The sequence below is a fragment of the Suillus subalutaceus genome (assembly GCF_016647625.1).
Source record: "Suillus subalutaceus strain FC151 chromosome Unknown DFJ58scaffold_27, whole genome shotgun sequence".
NCBI lineage: Eukaryota > Fungi > Basidiomycota > Agaricomycetes > Boletales > Suillaceae > Suillus > Suillus subalutaceus.
Window position 1 is genome coordinate 213160 of NW_024540276.1, and position 19564 is coordinate 232723.

The 19564-nt window shown below is 47.1% G+C and overlaps 5 protein-coding genes across 5 annotated transcripts; 3 read left to right on the forward strand and 2 right to left on the reverse strand.

The window, feature by feature from the left end:
• Nucleotides 1-428: 428 nt before the first annotated feature.
• DFJ58DRAFT_839510 (uncharacterized protein) lies at nt 429-2624 on the forward strand (the record flags this gene model as incomplete). The annotated part of the gene is made up of 12 exons (XM_041392525.1): nt 429-576; nt 661-752; nt 1045-1067; nt 1118-1190; nt 1236-1334; nt 1424-1553; nt 1835-1892; nt 1972-2005; nt 2065-2140; nt 2200-2278; nt 2355-2469; nt 2520-2624. The coding sequence occupies 12 exons, from the start codon at nt 429-431 to the stop codon at nt 2622-2624; spliced, it is 1032 nt and encodes a 343-aa protein (XP_041246327.1).
• A 1526-nt stretch (nt 2625-4150) lies between these two features.
• Nucleotides 4151-4471, reverse strand: DFJ58DRAFT_623579 (uncharacterized protein; the record flags this gene model as incomplete). Its single annotated transcript, XM_041381072.1, has 1 exon — nt 4151-4471. A coding segment is annotated over one exon (321 nt), but the record flags the coding sequence as incomplete, so codon positions are not given.
• Nucleotides 4472-10766: 6295 nt separating this feature from the next.
• On the forward strand, nt 10767-13469 carry DFJ58DRAFT_240241 (permease for cytosine/purines, uracil, thiamine, allantoin-domain-containing protein). The gene is made up of 16 exons (XM_041379408.1): nt 10767-11057; nt 11113-11177; nt 11232-11247; nt 11303-11316; nt 11370-11582; nt 11629-11714; nt 11765-11870; nt 11921-12112; nt 12165-12378; nt 12431-12466; nt 12516-12520; nt 12582-12648; nt 12702-12839; nt 12894-12997; nt 13050-13108; nt 13158-13469. The coding sequence occupies exons 1-16, from the start codon at nt 10971-10973 to the stop codon at nt 13391-13393; spliced, it is 1638 nt and encodes a 545-aa protein (XP_041246329.1). The 5' UTR covers nt 10767-10970; the 3' UTR covers nt 13394-13469.
• Nucleotides 13470-14649: 1180 nt separating this feature from the next.
• DFJ58DRAFT_744101 (uncharacterized protein) lies at nt 14650-15298 on the forward strand. Its single transcript, XM_041387293.1, has 3 exons — nt 14650-14901; nt 14956-15043; nt 15103-15298. The coding sequence occupies exons 1-3, from the start codon at nt 14821-14823 to the stop codon at nt 15120-15122; spliced, it is 189 nt and encodes a 62-aa protein (XP_041246330.1). The 5' UTR covers nt 14650-14820; the 3' UTR covers nt 15123-15298.
• DFJ58DRAFT_657084 (WD40 repeat-like protein) lies at nt 15290-18254 on the reverse strand (the record flags this gene model as incomplete). The annotated part of the gene is made up of 8 exons (XM_041381954.1): nt 15290-15389; nt 15439-17342; nt 17392-17527; nt 17577-17723; nt 17780-17879; nt 17927-18021; nt 18076-18188; nt 18237-18254. The coding sequence occupies 8 exons, from the start codon at nt 18252-18254 to the stop codon at nt 15290-15292; spliced, it is 2613 nt and encodes an 870-aa protein (XP_041246331.1).
• Between the last annotated feature and the right edge of the window lie 1310 nt (nt 18255-19564).

Below are 19564 nucleotides of genomic sequence, written 5' to 3' on the forward strand. Positions count from 1 at the left end.
CACAATCTATATTTGCACCCCCACGAATGACCATGTTATCAACCGTTGGTATTTGTCTGAACCGTTGACTGTGGAGGATAAGTGAAATTTGGTGTTTTTATTGCCTTTCACATCCTAGTAAGACAATGTTATCAGTCATTGGTATTTGTCTGAATCGCTGACCGTGGAGATATTTGGTTTTATAGGTGTTTATCTATAGATCATCTATCTAAGAAGACAGTGTCATGATGGGAAAAGGTCCACATGAGTCAGAATGAACCAATTCTAACATATGCGAAGCTCAGGGACTGTCAGATGGCAGAAAAGGCTTTCGCGGATGTTTCGTGATGATGCAAGACTCACACTTCTGCAAGGGTGTGGAGGATTCAACTTTCACTCCAGATGCTGCTGACAGGAGGTGTTTGACAATGTCACCCCCAGGGTGACCCATGCGTGCATGCCATAGATCCCAAGACAAGGGTGAATGGACGAAGGCACTGAGTTCACGAGGGAGACGTGCTCCTGATGGTGCATTGGGACGAATGAACTTCAGGTCGAGGAAGAAGAGGTTTCTGGTCATCGGTATCTCTCCGAGAGGTTCGCCATGATATTTGAGTTGACAATGCGCAGGGGAGTGCTCAAAGATGCATGACCATTTCTTACTCAGCATGTGACCTATAGAGAGCAGGTTTATCATGGCTCCAGGGGCATGTAAACAATCAGTGAATGTCACTCTGAAAGTTTGGTTCCCCAGTGTCAGATCAGTGACGCAGGTACCTCATCCAGATGTGGGAAGTTTCCCATGATTCACTGCGGAAACGAGAAAATGATCTTAGTCTATTCCGAGGCGTGTAGCTTGTATAATCAGACCTAAACCCACCTCAACAGTAAATCCGACCTAAAGTCGACGTGGTACAAATTTTGAATGGTCCTGGGAAAGCAACAATTGTAAACAGACCCTTTCCAGACTTTGCGCTCTCAAATTTTCTGACCCATACCTACACCTTGCAAATACCACTTAATACGATGCTAAGTCGCCCGGGATATTCGTTTTATGGCCTTTAGATTACGCTAGAATTTGGTTTCAGGTGAGTTCGTCGAAAATTTCGCTAAGTCTCTTAAGATAAGCCATGAACAGCATCAAACTTGAACTTCATGTGCAAATTCAAGCATTCAGTTTCACGTTCGAAACCAGTACACCTGGACCTATAGTAAGTGCTAAATGTTATGAGTTACTAACTTATACTTCTATGTAGACAGTTGAAATCACTATCCGAAAGTCTCTGAAACGGTCAAGGTCACAGACGATCGAAGCCACGGACAGCACCGACATGGAAACACAGAGGCCAGAATTCGTTAATCGCTGGTGAGAGGCCCAGAAGGTTGTGAGTCGATCTTGCTTTATTTATTGGTGTCTGAGTGCTTACTAGCATCTGCCGTCTAGCAACTCGTAAATACTCAAGCATTGCTAACTGAAGCCATCAAGGCAAACCTCGATGCAAAGGCTAGTGCTGATGAGGTCATTGACAATAGTGTGACTGGAGCCAGGATCGCAACCCGAGCAACATCCACTGGTACAAGTCCTTGCCATGTATTTGATGATTTTCTCTATGCAAATTGCTGACGAAGTGTTTTCCGCAGAACGAATATGAAGCTTAGATGAATCAAAGACTGAGATCCCTCGAACGTTCCTTCAATGCGTCGCAGATAATTTTTCTTTCTGTAGTAGGCTTTGTTAAAGTAGGGACGCTGTAACGTGCACACGTGACCCCTGGATTTCAAGTGTCTGTCAAGAGACATTCTTTGACTGTCTCTGGGTTTTTATCTTCAATGACAACTCAACGATATCTTCAAGCTTCTGGATGCATTCGTTTGCGGCGTCAAGCTGCCTATCAGTGTGTTGGGCATGTTCGGTGAGTCGTTTGACCTCTGCAACAAGGTGTGCAACTGTTGTATTGAAATTTGCTGACTGGTCTTGCAAATCTGTCGCAGGTCGTTGATACATGTTCTGACTCATGTGCGGAAGGTGAGCAGGCTGTCAAGCTGTTGAATATAACAGCATAGCTTGATACTCATCGCTTGCAGGAATTACAGAGGGTGCCCGTGAAGACGCCTCGCTTCCTGAGCCTCCCGCAAAATGACGATGACCGGAACTATGATGGTATGGTGTTTCTCCACTGGAGGATGGCGTAGCGCTGATGTTTTGAGGCACACTACCAGCGCAGCATGGACTGTGGGGGTGGCTGGTGGGCACCGAAATAAGGGTAGGGAGATGGAGATGGCTGATGTTTATCCTGAGGTGAGTGCTGTGGGCTGGAGGAACTGAAGTCCTGGGGTATCGTTCAACTGACTCAGATCTTGATATGCACGTCCAGCACCCTGCTGCATGCTGCCTGTTCCAAATCAAGGCGCAGGGCTGAAGAAATCATCGCGTTGAGGCAACTGTGGCAATGCTTGGTTCCCGATGTTCAGTGGGGATATATGGGGCTGGTATGTTTCTCCCACTGGTTGTTGATAATCGCGTGCATTAACGGGGGTAGGAGCACCGCTGGGGCGTCTCTGAGGCTGGCCTTGAAACTCGTACATGGCCGAGTAGGGTGCTGGAGGATACTACCAAGGGCCAGGGAGCATCTGGGGGAGGCTAGCAGGACGGTTCTCTGATACATTACATACCTATTCAGATTAGAAGCAGATCCGTTTTCTCTTAAATGCAGACATAAAGTGGATGTGCAGATCCTCATAACCTGATTTGATACCATCTTGGTTTAGACGCTAAGGCAACAAACCCATCCCTGAAAATCCTTACAATTCAGAGTCAGTTTTGCTTCTCAAACGAGCACCTTTTTCAATCTGGACGGGTGGAGTTATCCTTGTTTTTCCTTGTCTGTTTACATTCTGTTTACAGCCTCTAAACGTATACTATTCCGGTCGGTTCTAAATCTCGTTTCCGCAGTGATTGGTGGTCTTGACTGTGACGCAGGTACCTCATCCAGATGTGGGAAGTTTACTGTGATTGGCGGTCTTGACTGTGATGCGAGAGCTTTCTGAGTAAGTCCAGAAGAAACTCTAATCCATAATGAGATTGGAGGTAGTGCCTGAGTCTAGAATAGTCGAGAGCATTTGTTGGGCAATGCACGCGATGACGTTGAAGCTCAGAGTTGACTCTGAGGGAGAAAGAGGAATTTCCTTGATAATAGCACATGCTAAGTTATGATGATCAGCAGCAGTGCCTGAGTTCGTCATCTGTGACGATGTTGACGTGGCAGGTGTGGGGGGTGGTGCTATAGCTTGGTGCTATGTCTGGCTTCTTTGCTTGTTTAGCATCTCGACCTCTCAAGTTTCCTCCCTGACCCTCCATACCTCCACCAGGTTGAAAGCAATGCTCACGATTGTGTGTGAGTGAACGAGGTATTCCAGTACACGTGGGGTTGTCGCAACTGATGCCTTTAGGATTTGCTTTGTGAATGTGTATGCCTGTCTTTGGATTGGTTTTCCCGTTGGAGGGCCAGGAGAACGATGTGGTGAAGAGATAAAGGCTGCTGCCAGTGCAAGACAGCAGAGAGCAGGGGCAGTATGAGCCCAAAGGACTTCTGACTAGGCTAAGCTCAAGAGAGAGAGAGAGAGAGAGAGAGAGAGAGAGAGAGAGAGAGAGAGAGAGTGTGTGTGTGTGTGTGTGTGTGTGTGTTTGAGAGAGAGGATATGAAAATGTCACACCAGACAATGAGGCAAAGACTGTGTATCAGGAGCTTTATAGTGAGCTATTGAGCTACTACTAAAACTAATAAGCTGCAAGTCTGGGGAAGCTACTGAATCCTAGAAGGAGAGCTACCAGAAATATAACTGAAAGTCTAGCTAGTGAGTGGAAGTGTAGGGCGAAGATTTGATGATTATGTAAGCAGTAAAAATGCGAACATAAACAAGGGAAAGTAAGAGTAAGTAAGGCTAAGTAAAAGTGTCAGTCTGCACTCAGAGAGAATCCAATCCCTACAGCGGCGTTAGCATATTCAGATCCCAGTCCAGCAAGCTTCTGCTCCCCTCGAAGGCAATTGGCTTCTTCAGAGAGTGAAGAGACGACATTTGCAAAGGTCATCTTCATGGAGGTAGTGGAAGTGGAAGATGAGGGCATGGGTGGAGAGCTGTAGAGACTCATGGTCATGCACTTAAATATCACCCACTCTGGAGTAGTGGGGAGACCATGCAACAGTAGAAATGCCATTTCAGCAAAGCGACATCTTGCATTTTCAAAAGTACTGATATATCGAGAGGTGTTGTCAGCATCTTTCAACTTTTCTGCAAATAGTTGCACGCAAAGCTCGAACTGGGATGTTACATCTAGATGTGCATAATGAGTTGCAAGAGTGGTCCACTGCTCCCTGGCCATCAAAGTTTCACTCAAGAGTCCTTGAACAACTCCAGACAGCTTTCTGCAAATGATACCTTTCGCCTGGGCGTCCTCTTTTATCCAGTTGATAATGGCAAGTTTTTCAGTGGCAGTGGGAAGATCTGGCTGTGGCAGGTGACGGCATAACTGATGCGAACTCGGCATAGTCATTAGGATCAGTACCGGAGCTGCAGTGATTCCAAAGGCCATCACCCTGAAGAGCGAGTGTGACTGCACGTCGCCATGCTGGATATTCATCAGCACTAGATAGTGCAATGATGTGATCGTATTTTCCCATGGTGATGAAGGAGGATTGGATACAGAGAACAATTTAAAGATTTGACCCGCAGTGGGGAGCGTTTCACTGGTCTTCAGATAGAGATGTCTTGCATTGTGGTTCTGGGCTGTGTTAGAGCCCAGGGCTCATAACCTGATAACCTCAGCGGATGTAAAGACAACGCTGAATTAGATGTACCTAAGACAATCTGAACTAAGGGTCAGCTAAGCTAAGTACAACAAGATGGACGAAACATACCTCAGCAGATGTAAAGACAACGCTGAGGTAACGAGAGACGACAGAGACTCTGTTAAATAGAAAACATCAAGAGGTAGAAGAAGTCGGTGAGATACCGGCGATGACAACACCAGGAGACTATTGTATGGTGAGGAAGGTGCCAAGAGAGACAAGAATGGTAAAGAACCTTGGAGGTTAATCCTCTGAGGTATGGTATCATGTGTACGTCAAACAACAACTGTCAACAAGAGGTTCGTGTTGTTTCTGTATTGCTTCGTACTAACGCAATTTTATAATTCAGGCATGGTCAGGGATGTGGCAGTCTACATTTATGTTGCAGACTTTCGCTGCACATCTAAACTATACTCAAGGCCAGATGGAAATCCCAGCACTCAACAGCAAAGATGAAATCATGCGGGCATCACTTGCTTTGTCAGCAGGGGCAGTAACTATCCTACCTTTATGTTTCACTTTCCCTTACTCATTTTAATTTTTCAACAGGTAAAACACACTCTGTACCTCCTTTCTGTAGGATCAATGAGTTTTACCGTCACAGTGGCTACTGGGAAGGGAAAGAAGAAAGCTGCTAATACTACATGCAAGGGTAAGGCATCCGCTTCTAATGGAGACATCTGGGAGGCTGTGATTGGGGAGAATGAGAGCTTCTCTGAGCCGCTCTGAGGTCACAATACACACATGTTCATGCAAGTGATCAAGAATGTTCCCTCCACAGCCATGGAGGGCATCATTCAGCAAGCCCAGCAATACATGAAAGCTACCCCTCATGGAGGACAGTCCAAGGGTGCTGACGAGCCTGTGGAGGAAGAGATTGATGAAGAATATGTCAATTTACTTGCTTTCTGCTAAAGGTAAGTTCATTTCACTGCATGTATTAACTATTGGCATTCACTCATCCTGATTTCCAGATCGCTGTTCCCTGGATCCTCACTGGTACATCACTTCTTGGTTGCATTCTCTCAAGCTTAGTATGATGTTCTGGTATCACTGCTTGCTTCTGTACCATCTGAGCCGCATGCTGCTTGATTTTTTCCACCACAATTTTCTGTTGCTACATCTTTCATCTTGCTTTGACCTGCGCTTTACACATTTCTGACTTCGTCTTAATTGCATCTTGTTACACACTTACCATTTTGGACAATCTCGACATTTTTTTTGCAAAGCGCGTTAAGACAACTCTAAGCTCAAACATAAGAAATGGATCTAATTTTTTTTAAGTGCAGTGTTCTTACTCATTCTGGACTTGAATTGGACTTTGTTCACGATTTCAACGACTCTGACCTTATTAAGGGAACATTAAGTAATATGTAGTTTTCCTGATGTTGATGATGACCTGCTTGCAGAGGAGGGCTATGGCGCACTTTAACTTAATAGACTCACTTAATTTTGCCAGTCAATCTGGGTAATACATTGTATATGTCATGTAGATACAATAGTGGGATTCAAAGTTAAATTATTAACGTTCAGAAAACACACTTAAAGTGCGCTGAAACATATTTTGAAAGAGCCATGAAAACTTTGAAGTGTGATTTTAAGCTCCGCTTGATTACCTCGGCTACACTGATCAAGTCCAAATCTAAGGTTAGGGTTAGACACAATGCCTCGACAATCTATGCGTCAAGGCCTCTTAGATCAGCTAGATGCTGCTTCACTGCAAGTCGCAATGGCTCAGATAGAGCATGCTAGACATGACACGGATGATTCCAGCTCAGGCTCCGATAGCACGTCATCGATACCGAGTCCTATGATCATATCACCAATCTCCCCTATCTCATCAGACTCGGAAACATCAGACAAATCAAGTGACAGCTCAGGTGCCGACTTCTACGACATTGATCTACACTATCTGCACCTTTTTGAAGAAATAACGGTGCTTCGTGATGAAGTAGAGAGAGCGCGAGTCCTTCACCACCCTGACGAGCCCCCCATGCGTGCCCCACAGATTCAACTCTTGCCACACTTTGCTGTGCATCGCCCGGATCTTTTTCGCCAGAAACTACGTGTTCATCCTGAGGTTTTCGACGACATCCTCAACTGTATCAGTGACAGCCCCGTTTTCAAAAGCAATTCCAATAACCGTCAGCTCCCCATTGCCCTGCAGCTAGCCATCTTCCTCAATCGCGCAGGCCACTATGGCAATGCGATAGCCAATGAGTATGTCTGCCAATGGGCGGGTGTTAGCGTCGGATCGGTCACTAATTGCACCAATCGCATCATGATTGCTCTACTCGAGCGTCATGACGATTTCATCTTCTTCCCAAGTCTCAATTCAACTGACGCTGCTCGTGCCTGAGAGTACGTCTCAAAGATCTGCCCTCAATGGCGCAATGGCATCTTTGCTACTGACAGCTCTATGATCAATCTCTGCAACAAGCCAGGGCTCTACGGCGAGACTTTTTTCAACCGAAAATCCGACTACTCCCTCAATTGCCAGGTATGTCTTATTTTTTTTCTTGAAACATTCAACTAATATATGTACATCTAGGTAGTGGTAATGCCTCATAACCTTCTGATTGTGGACTACTCAATCGGCCATGTCGGTAGCGCACATGACGCGTATGCTTTCCACTCGACACGTGTTTTCGAAGACCATGAGGCACTCCTTGGAGACAACCACTGGATCTGGGCTGATAGTGCTTACCCTTTGGAACCTTGGTGCATTGTGCCATTCAAGAAGCCGCGCAATGGCGCATTAAGCAGGGTACAGAAAAAATTTAATTGTAATCTCTCTACTGTACGTGTACTGTTTTTTTGTTGTATCTACTCACCAATCTTTGGGTTAGGTTCGCGTTCGCATTGAGCACGCCTTTGCAGCCCTCAAAGGTCGTTTCCAGTCGCTCCATGAGCTTCAGCATCCAATGCAGACCGAGAAACACCTCGAATATACCTCGTACTGGATCATGTGCTGCATGATCCTGCATAACATGGTCATCCGATTCGAAGAAGAGCGCCACTTAGATACTACGAAATGGGCAACAGGGGAGGACGGACTCGAAGAGGAACAACAGGAGGACGTTGGCGAGGACGGAGCTGGTGATATGACATACGAGGGAACACCTGGACAGGCATCTCGCAGTCGGTTGATGGACTACTTACTCAAAACACTTAGGAGGAGGCAGGAATAGACAAGGCGCAATGGGTAGCATTAGTGACATAGGACATGTAAGACATACTGGGCATATACCAATGAGAACTAGTTGCACACAACTTCAAACATGAATCCAACACGAACAAGTACAACAACAAATGCAAGCAAGCACACAAACAACAAATCAAGTAGACGAAACACTCCCTTTTGCCGAAGACCTCTTCTTTGAGGTTAATCAACTCGATTTCGAGGCGAAGGGCTGCTGCCTTCTCGGACTGAACCTTAGCCTGTGCTTCGAGAAGACGAAGCTCCAGCGCCTTTGCCTCCTGTGACCTCTCATGCACTGAGGCAGCTTCAGTGTGCTCGATTGTGCCCTGTTCACGTTGGAATTGGATGTCGCGCTCTTGGCGGAGCGCATTGACCTTCGCAATTTTATACTCCGAGGCAGCCGCCTTTGCAGAGTAAATGTAGCTGATGTCGTCAGTGAGAGACCCCACTTGGTCAAGCACTTCTGATGTCCCTGAATGAACGCGCCCCGAGAGGCTGCGCTTGTGGGAAGGCTTCGGCTGCCCAGGTCTGCGCAGGGGTGGCGAGTCTTTCGAGTCTAGGTAGGATGATGACGAGAATGTGCGTGCGGATGTGCTGGGGGCACTGGACGACGCAGATGCCATGGATGCTGGCCTTTTTGAGCGAGGGGGGCCATGGTTCATGGCACGAGCGATGTGAGACTTGCTGGTGAAGGCCGCTTTACGACTATCATACTGCGGGGTGCGGTTTGTTGGCTTGAATGTACAGGGCGGAGAGGGGGAGGTTTGGTGTGGGCGTTTCTTGCATAGACGCTGCTGAATGTCATCATGTTCCCCATAGTTGTCCTCCTCCATCTCCATCTCCTCAGCACCACCATCCCAACCTCCCTGACCCATCGTGTAGTCACGATCTTCGAGTGAAGGGTCATGGTCATCATGCATGGGGTCATAGTTGTCGTATGCAGGGTCGTAGTCCTCAATAGCTGCAGCAGGGGTGCCTTTGTTTGGTGAATCATCAAGATCAGGGTTCGTATCATCGAGGTTAGAGTTATTGAGTACACGTGTGTCCGAGGCGGTAGTGTGGGGAGTAGGCTGTGTTAGCGCTTGGAGGCCACCAGCGCGATCTTTGCCAGGAGTAGAGGAGAAAGTCTTTGGAGAAAATGCAGGGTTGTCTTTCCACAGTGCATCAAGGTCTTCGAACCACGGAAATTCAGATGCTACTTGCGCTGTGATTTGTTCTAGCTCAATAAAATAATTTAAATGATTTAAAAAGAATTTACCTCGGAGATTGTCTTTGGCGAGAGGGTCAAGAGGGTTGACGCCAGCACCAGTCATCCTAAACCGATCAGTTGCAGACTTATACTTCCCCCTGAGACTAAGATTTTTTAGCAAATGCACTTGTGAGTAAAAGGATGTGCTTACTATGTGAGATGATTGGCAACAGCATGGCCAAACTTTGGCTGGTTCCCTGCTACAGCATACTGGGGACCATATACCGGGTTATCTTTAAAGATATGTCTGGCGATTACAAGGTGAATATCCGCTTTGCTCCTGCCAGAAGGACGATCGGTGCTGATCGTCATGTCGCGTCTTTTTTTGTTATCGGATAATAGTACACAGCAGTCAGGTGGGTGTGCAGCAAGCCACGATACAAGGGAGGTGGTGCCATCAAAATCGTTGGTTTCCCACCTGATCTTGAAGGGGGCAAAGGTGGCATCATCCCCAAGAGTGGCGGTAACATCTTCATCGGTCGCAGGTTGATGTTGTGGGGGATCTGGATGGTCGATAGTGCCCCGTCCCCTCCCACGAGTCACAACTGTACCCCTCGCTCTTCCCCTAGCCCTAGCCTTCCCCCTACTACGCGAAGGTTGGATATGTTGCAGTGGTTGTGGTGGTGGTGGTGGTGGTGGTGGTGGTGGTGGTGGTGGTGGTTGTGGTGGCGGTTCATTCATATTGTGCTTGAGACCAGCAGATGATTGTGAAAGTCTTTGGAGGCGGGCTGAACGTCGTACAGTAGGCGGGCGTATTGGGGGCATCAGTATGAGTTTTGATTCCAGACTCCGATACCTGCTGCCGGGATTCCGAAAATTTGCATGTTTGTCAGTGTGTTTCATGATTATTCAATTTTACTTTGAATCCCACTAATGTACTACATAGTAATCCTATCTTGATAGCACACAGATAGTAGGTCCAATGTCATTGCGAGACGTTTTCTATCACGTCCGGTTGTTGCCGAGATGGTCTGACAGTGACGTGTCAATTGTGGTGGCACACAACAGTCTAAATCAGGTAATATCTCAGTTCTGCAAATTTTGTGATGTTCTTCTCTGGTATGCAACATGAACGGGCACGACTTGTCTCCCATTGAACTTCGCATATGGACGTCTTCCTTTGGGAATGAGCGATTTGTGCCCCCATCAACCAGTATGTCTAAGGCGGATCACATTCCCTAGGAAAATCCGGAGGTCTCGACTCTCGAGGACTCTCCGTGGCAAGAGCCGCAGAATAGCCCATCACCACTTTAAAGCCCCAGAGCTCATGACCAGTAACAGGTGACCCTATCGACTTCATTGGCTTATGCCAACCTACTAAGCGACAATCGCTGCAATATTTTGGGGATCCTCGCTAATGACAGGCTTTATCTTCATCCACTGCCTCCATCACAAGTTTGCTATCTGTGGGAGATACCGTGAAGATCTCCACCTCCACGTCGTGCGCGTGACAAAGTGAGCCTCATTGTTTTACCTCCTCTGCCACTGCGGGATGCCTATCCTCTGGCATTATGATGGGAGAATTTGTGTCTGCAGCCTTGTTATCGAGCTTTTATTAGCGACCACCGTATGAGGCATACGTTTTACCTGTTTCTTTAGCAAGTTTGAGACTCCGGGGAAGATAAGCGGATTTTGTTAAATACGTGTACTTCGCACTTTTTGTGCCCAGAGTCTATACGACCAATCGTGCCTAATGGACTTTGCAAGAAAAGTTGTCAAGGCGCTCGAGGTTCCCCATACTCATAAAGAGGGTGTTCCCTCCGGCCTGCAATTTGTTTCGGTGAGTTTTAAGTTCCTTAGGTCCAACAAGTTAGGCTTACCGTATGGCTCCTCAGAGCGATGATCTATTGCCAGTTCCGATAGAAGAAAGAACGTGGACTGCATTCAGTTATGTCGCTTTGTGAGGACTGCAATTTGTTAGGTTGACTGTACAATTAACACTCTTGTTGGCCAGCTGGTGGAGCACGGTGGTGAGTAGTGAATTATCACGATAACACAAAACGCTTATAGAAACTCTACTCGTAGATCAGTGTTCCAACGTTAGTTGCACATTTTCTCCTTACAGTATAGCCTCACACAGGTTCTCTGATAGTTGGATGGTAACCTCTTCCATGATTGTTCTCGGCATGTCATGGTGGCAAGCCTGGCTGGTCGTCTGGATTGGTTATGGTGTGATGATGCCGTTTATCATCTTGATGGGTCGACCAGGTGCTGTATTCCATGTCACATTTCCTGTTGTCAACCGTGCCAGCTTTGGGATATTTGGAAGTTTGTGGTGTGTATTCAACAGAGCGACGATGGCATGGTAAGTACGATATCTTTCGCGCCGTGCTGTCTTCACTTTGTTGCAGTATCTGGTACGGAGTGCAATCAAGTGTTGGCGGTACATGTGTCTTGGTGATGCTCCGCGCAATCTGGCCGAGTGTTAATAATATCCGTGAGTTTAATGAATTGGTTCTTCGTGATCTGATATCTTATACGATGAAGCAAATTCCATGCCGTTGTCCTCTGGCACTAACACCAGGGATTTTATGTGCTTCATCATTTTTTGGGTAATATCTTTGCCCTTTATATGGCCTCCCGTGCACAAAATGTATGTTTAGAGAAGTTCATTCGGATGGATTGCTGATGAGCTCGCAACAGTCGTCACTTCTTCACGTTCAAGGCGATCCTTGCGGCCATTGCCTGTGTCATCTTCATGATTTGGTGCATCGTCAAGGCAAAAGGTGTTGGACCGATTGTTAAACAGCCGGCAACTATTCATGGCTCCGACCTGGCCTGGGCCATGATCAGTAGTATTGGCGTATGCATCAGTAACATGATAACACTGACAGTGTATGCCTGTCGTGCTTTCATGTATTATATCCCATTCTTACCATATTTTCAGGAACGCACCAGATTTTGCGTCACGGGCGAAGACTCCATCCGCACCGATCGTTTCCCAGGTCTGGTCTATCCCATTCTCTTACGGTATAATCTGCCTCTTTGGTGTAATCGTCAGCTCCTCGTCGCAAACAATCTACGGGGAAGTAATCTGGTCACCCGTGGATTTGCTAGGAATGTTCTTAGACGACAACCCATCCCCTGCCACTCGATTTGGTGTGAGTTTGAACAACGTAAGGTTGTTTTGCACTGATGAGAAGGTCGCGATAGGTCTGGTTCATCGCCTTCTCTTTCATTATAGCTCAGGTAGATACCATACTGACTTCCTAAAAGACCTAATACTGATTGATCTCAGATAGGGTATGTAATGGACGTACGAGTTACTGGCATAGCTCATGCTTTGTACCCTCCCCGTTTCCAGAACGAACATCTCCGCTAACTCGGTCAGTGCGGGATGTGATCTGACGGCGCTATTTCCACGTTTCATCGTAAATTCTCCACTTCATGCATTTGTCTCAGGAAGTACTTATTTGCATCACAGAATATCAGACGCGGCGGGTATATAGCAGCCATTGTCGGACTTGTCATGTGTCCTTGGAACCTAGTATCAAGCAGCAGCCGTTTTTCCTCCTATATGTCTGCGTACTCGGTCTTCCTGAGCGCCATCGCGGGACCTATGGTAAACGGACTTGGATCTGGATCTGATTTTATTTTTGACTTAATGTGCCCCTAGGCTGCCGAATACTGGCTTGTGCGCAAGGGCCATTATAACGTCGCTGATTTCTACGTCACCCGCAAAGGAAGTTGGTATTGGTACAATTATGGTTTCAATCCCAGGTCTGTGGGAGACTAGTACTGTTGGCTCTCCATCGCTCACTCGAGTTTAAAGAGCGTACGCAGCATATATGGCAGGCATCGCCATTAATGTAGTTGGGTTCGCTGGGGATAGTACGTCTCTTTAGTTTGTATTTTGTTTGCGGTACTCATAGTTCCACAGCTGGAACACCCGTACCAGTTGCTGCGACTCAGATATTCGACTTGTCTTTCTTCACAGGATTCGGTACTTCAAGTATCGTGTACTACATATTGAGCAGGATCTTTCCGGTTGTGGGAGCTGCTAAGGTATTTGAGGAAATAGATGTGTCTGAGTATGAGGAAAAAAGGATGGTGCGCTGCGACGAAGATGCCAACTCAAAGGACGATTGCATAGAGAAAGAATCATCTGACGTATAGATTCAACAGTCTTCGGAAGTAGACTTATATACAGTGTGATTAATCCATGGATCATGATTGTTCACGTTGAATTCAATCTTTTTGAGTCATCCGAGAGTTACATGCTCGAAACTTGCACTTGGACGCATATTGTGGTCGCGACGGGAAATTATTGCAGGCCGAGGAAATAGATACCAAGACGGCAGAATCGCATTGCGCCAGTACTCAAGCTGCGAAGCGAACACGAAGAAGAGGCTGCTGTAGAAGACCTGAACAATGATCTCCCTCCCGAGGTTACTAAACATTCTGTGTAGTTGTACAACAGCCGCAAGCGGGACTTCCGACGGCGCCGTAAAAATCAGATTGTGGAACATCGACGGCAAGGCCATCAAAAAATGAACGGGGCATACAAAGGAAATGAAGGTCACACCCCGGCATTGTGGCGTTCGAACGCAAGACAAATGATGATTCGCGAACCTATTTTTATGATAGGAGAGACTGCCACGGTGCACGACTCTCCTGATGCCGAGACGATTGCCACAGGCGAGCCGCTCAAAGTACTCGTGAATTTAAAAAAGCGCTCTCCCTACATGCAGAAACTTATTTCCTCTACTGCTACTAGAAGCCGTCAATCTCAGTGACAAATGTTTCAGGGGTGATTTATATTTACCAAGCACAACATCCTGCTAACAATACAAGCAACCCTGCTACGCTTCGTCAAGCCTCTTCCAAACCTGGGGTTTAGTCAGGTTCTCTCAGCGTGGATTTGCTGTGGGCACCAAGACTTCACCTGAGCCAAGCTGTTCTGCATGCGCTGCAAACTGAGTCCTTGAAAAGTATCGACTGATCCCAACCTAGGGCTAGCTCCAGTTGAGACTGACGGAAGCGGTGGGAGGATTTATACAAAAGGCTCCTGCATATGTCGATAGCTATGACATGACACAAAAAAAGAATGAAATGATGAAAGAGAAGTTAGTAATAAAAATGGGCGGCATAAAACGTAATATTGTCGGATGAGAATGGACGACTCATCTCGATGGCCTATTTAACACGATTCTTTGTCGCAGGGCCTGGACCGCTCGCCGTGGCATGGAAGTAGATTTCTAGCGAGCATGGACACCCGTGCCCGTAACCAACCTGTAACACCAATTGTTGTTAATACACTCTTCGAAGCTTCTTGGTAATGTACCCGCGGCGTTCAGAGACACCGCGGCGGTTTCCATTTAACCGCGGCGTTGACGGGTCGGTGTGCATCCGTACCCGTGGAGGGTACGGTGTTGGCGGGTGCGGGTACTGTGTGTTACCAGTTTACCCCGTGCGAAACCCTAGTAACACAACGATTCAGACGTAAATATCACCAACTAGGTGACATCATGCTCAAGTCATCCTCTCCTATGAAGATACGATCTTTCAACAACCACCATCTCAGCTAAGAAACAGTTCCAAAGATGCATCCGACCCTTAATTTCCGCCAGCAGGGAGATATGTCCCAGCGATATTGGCATAACCAGCCGCCACGGAACAGATTTGTGCGCTAAATGGATCAGTACTAACTGCGATTGCTCATCATCTGGATCACGCAGTTCATCATGACCGCAGCTCTCCTTGCTGGGACAGGGCTTGCGTATTATTGGGGCTATCGGGGTGTGGATCGCAGGCACAGTGTCGACAGTGAGTGTTATGATTATCCTTCGGGAAATTGTGTTCTCAACATTGTTTCCGTCATTTAGAAATATCTGACAAGAAGTAGTCAGGATGTCATGGGAATGAGGAATGTTTTACTGGTCCCCCCTCGTCCAATGAAAGTTTATTAATTTGTACCCGTCTAACCTACTTTTATTTGATACATGATGTCTCTATACGACACCTATTGCCGGGTATTACCGTCAGTAGGGTAACAAGCCCAATATTAGGAAGTCACAACTCACAGGGTAGACAATCATCTGATGCATCTAGTCCATGCTTGACCACCGACTGGTCAATGAGGTACTGCAACGTTGACGTATTTTCGTCACATCTGGACAACAATCAATGAGATGCAGACGCCAATGGATGAAGGGACGCACAGCCTTGATATCGACCCCTCTACGTCACCTAATGCCTTCTGGGCTGCTCGTAATACAGGTGCATGTTCACCGCTGTGATCTCTCAGGAAGCGACCATGTGCCGTAATCACAGTCTGCACCCAAATGAGGTCGAACTCGAGATGAGGGCTCTTCTCCAGATGCTCCGACGTGAATCGAAGGAGTGCAGGGATATAAACACTAGGCATCTGTCGTGCAACGAGGCGTATGTCACTGCGGGGAATGCGCTCGTAAACTTGTTGTATAATGGGTTTCTCGTTCAAGCGGAATGCAAGAACAAGCGCCTTCAGGTACTCGCCCTCTGCGAGGATGTTGAGGACAGCTTCCGGAGTGAGATCTATCGTGAGGTCGAAAGGGTCAAACATGACAGTGTCGTCTAGAGAGTAGATCAAGAGGCCTTCAGTGCTTGCGGCTGCCCAAGCACGCCCTGTTGGCGAGAAGCGCACGCATTTAGTGCGCGCTTCTTGGCGGTGCTTTCGTACGGACATGTCACCTGCTCCTCTCGATGCGCCTGGTAAAGTCGTATCCATCCTATCTTCTAGGTCGCTGGCATTGCCGCGGTCATCAATAAGATCGATGTTAATACCCGCATCGTTAACCTTGCGACTGTCTAGAAACTCCTGGGTCCCATCCAGTGAGAGATTTTCTGAAATCTGAAACTTCTTCACGAGTACTCCCTCTCCTTCACGTACGTCATATAGACAAACGTACTTGCTATTTCCACCGGCAAGCACACACGACCCGTCTGCAGTATATGCAAGGCTCGTGAACGCCTTTGTAGAGGAACTATTAGCAGCCGCGACGCGATCGTCCGCTTTTCGTCCTCCAGAAACATCTTTGCGGCCATCAATGACATTTGACTGCTTTCCTGATCGCACATCAAAGAATGTGATCTGGCCATCAAGCGTCGACGCTCCTAGTTCCACGCCATCCGGTCGGAATGCAATCGAGAGAACATCGGAGGAGAGCGTAAGAGGTTCCACAGCGCGTGATCTGCCAAAAATGCTCCAAATGCGAATGGTGCGGTCCCAGGAACCACTCGCCAGTTGATTGGCACCCGTTGGCGAGAAGGCCAGCGCAGATACGGGTGCTTCATGGCCGGCGAGGATGTCGAGGAGCTTCCCGGTCTGGACTGACCACATAAAGACTTCGAATGTGTCTGTTGAGCCCGCAGCAACAACTTCTCCTGATGGATCAACTGCTATGGAAGAGAACTGAACAGGAGAAGGGGAGGTGAAAGTCCGGAAATTGCGGTACCGAACTAGGTCGAATGCACGAACGGTGCCATCAAGAGAAGCAGAGAAGAGAACGGAGCCGTGCTTCGCGAATGTGATGCCCGTTATGGGTGCAGTGTGTTCTGAGAAGGTTACGAAGCAGAAGCCATTTTGTACGGACCAGACCTTGAGTTTGCCATCATCACCCCCTGTGGCAATGGTCTGCCCATCTGGAGCGTAAGCCAGCGTGTTCATATCGAAATAGTGTCCCTGTTGTTTGAGGATGTAGGACTCTGATTGCCATTCCCAGACAAGGAGCTGACCAAGCCTACGTGCGCCGAAGGCGAGCCATTCTCCGCTTGGAGATATTGCAACAGATGAGATCTTCTCCTGCGAGATGCTCAGGGTGTGGATATTTGTGAATGACGGAAGCTCCCAAAGTCCAAACACACCACTGGAGAATCCGACGACCAGGAGGTTGGAAGATGGGTGGAAGGTGGTACAGACAACTTTTGTGTGTGGGAGATTAAAATAGTGGCGGTCATGTACACCCCACCTTATCCGAGGTATTGAATGTGCGAAAGCTGAAGAAACCTGTGGTGCCTCAGTGTCGTCCGGCTCGTCTTTGGCTGTCCATGTGAAAACAGCACCATCACGACTGACAGTGTATATCTGAGCATATGTGAGTAAAAAAGAAAAAAGACACACTTGTTTCACTTACGAATTTGCCATTGGCAGAGAAGTATGCTCCAACTACAGCGTCCTTATGGCCAGCAAATGTTTTTGGTCGAAACCCTTCCAAGGGATCAAGGGTGAATAATCGGGCAGTCATGTCGTGTGATGTCGTTATGAAGCAGCTGATCTTACTGAGCTTAGTGGCCAACAACGATATCTAGATGCACTCACGTTGAATCCGGTGACCATCGAATACTGGATACGTCGGCATTATGCCCCGTGTATGTGTGGTGAAGTACAAATGGTGCAAACTCTCGGACTAGGTGATTTGGCGTGCGCCAAACTTGCACATGGGAATCATGGGTCACTGCGATGAACCTAAGGGGTGATCATAGGATGAAAGCCATCAACCGCAGGAAAAATGCAGAACTCACTTTCCATCATGTGAAAATTGTATGTCCTGGACCGGTTTTTGGAAGTTGAAATGATGCAAAACCACGCCTCTTTTGAAATTTACGAGCAACGCTCTGCCATCTGTGAAAAATATTCAGTATTAGCAAGATTTGAAAATCCCAACGAACCTTCATCGACAGACACCAGAACGTTCCCATCTGGACTGAGGGCAATTGCAGCGATATTTTTACGATTCTCGACTGGTAGTGTTCGGGATTTATTGCTTAGGAAGAGCGTCGTCCTTCAGGATCCCTCATATGCTATATGATGCACTTACTTCACCAAATCAAACACTGATACTCGATTCCCAACAGGACTCAGCAGCGTGTTGCCATCGGGAGTAAAAAGAATGCTTCCTTGCTGATAAACTGTCCCGCAGATGTTGGAGAACTAAGAGATGATGAACTTCTGTTGCTGCTGATTGATACAAAGTCTCACCTTGTAATTTGCCTTCATGAGTGCTCAGAATGACGAGCAGACTTGAAGCAAAATCTTTACACAAGCACTCATGATGGAAAACATGGTCACGTGATACGTACATGTACTAGTAGTACTTAGAGGTCGGCACAAAAAATAAAATACGAAGTCATGGTATGTGCAGTCAGTTGCAACGTTGAAAACGTTTGATATGCCTGTTCTGTTATATTTGAGAGCCCTAGCTATGTTTGATCGTGAGCGTTTTGACCTCGAGAACACAAGTAGTGGAGTGGACATCAAGTACTAAGTAGAAGGTATCTTTTGGTTAAAAAGGGGCATCGATACCCAAAATACAAGTAAATTTTGAAGGAACATTAATGTTGACTACAGCATTATATCGTGCCAAGATCTTTCACTCACCCACTCGCTACCTTTGCCCTCCAGCGGTGGTTGTCTTCTCGTCGCTCATGCTGGAACCTGATGACTTCGTAAGCTCGTCCACTTCCGTCCCCCCTCGGACGCTTGGACGTGTGTTGTTGAATTGGAGTCCTTCCTCGACGAATATGTGAGGTTGGGAAGACACTTGCGTGAAAGTGGTTATTGTTCTGACTCGCTGTTGGCACCTATATTTCCATGCTTCTGTTTACGAGAAATATGACGCCTAGAAGTCAGCATTCGAAGTAAAAGAAATTCATGATTCGCGGGTGGGTATAGCACTTCCTGCGATACGGAATCTTCACCCTATGATGTCAGTGTGGATTGGCAAAAATAGTGCAAAGTCACTTACGACAAACTGTATTGCTTATGTATCTCGAAGGACCGAGACCTAGAAATTATTTTAGTAACATGAATGTCCATCTATGTCACAATATATTCCTTCGAACCCCCAGGCCTCAAGGGCCGAGTTTTGGCTCGTGGCATCGGCCATGGCCTGGACTCCAGACCACGAAGTTGCCCGTAGGTTGCCCGTAGTGGGCTCTGACTTCGAACTGGGCAATGGATTCTGTGACATGATCTGGCGACACTCGATACTATCCTCACAACTCAGACGTATAACAAGCACCGCAGACAAGAACAAACTCTTGAAGGCATCCCGTATCAAAATCTGGGCAAAATCTAAATTTTAGCGGACATAAGGTTCATTGCGAGCATGGCACTGTAATCGTCTATCAATACCACTGCGGCATATCGGAAATTAACCAGCGAATGTGTGGAGCAGTTAAGTTCGGGAGCGCACTCGATCTGCCAAAATCACACTATTGCATCATAGCATCACTCCAAGGTTCCTTGTGGCTCCAAGATGACAAAAGGAGCAGGTCACACTTCAAAGACTGCGTAAAAATGTCTGC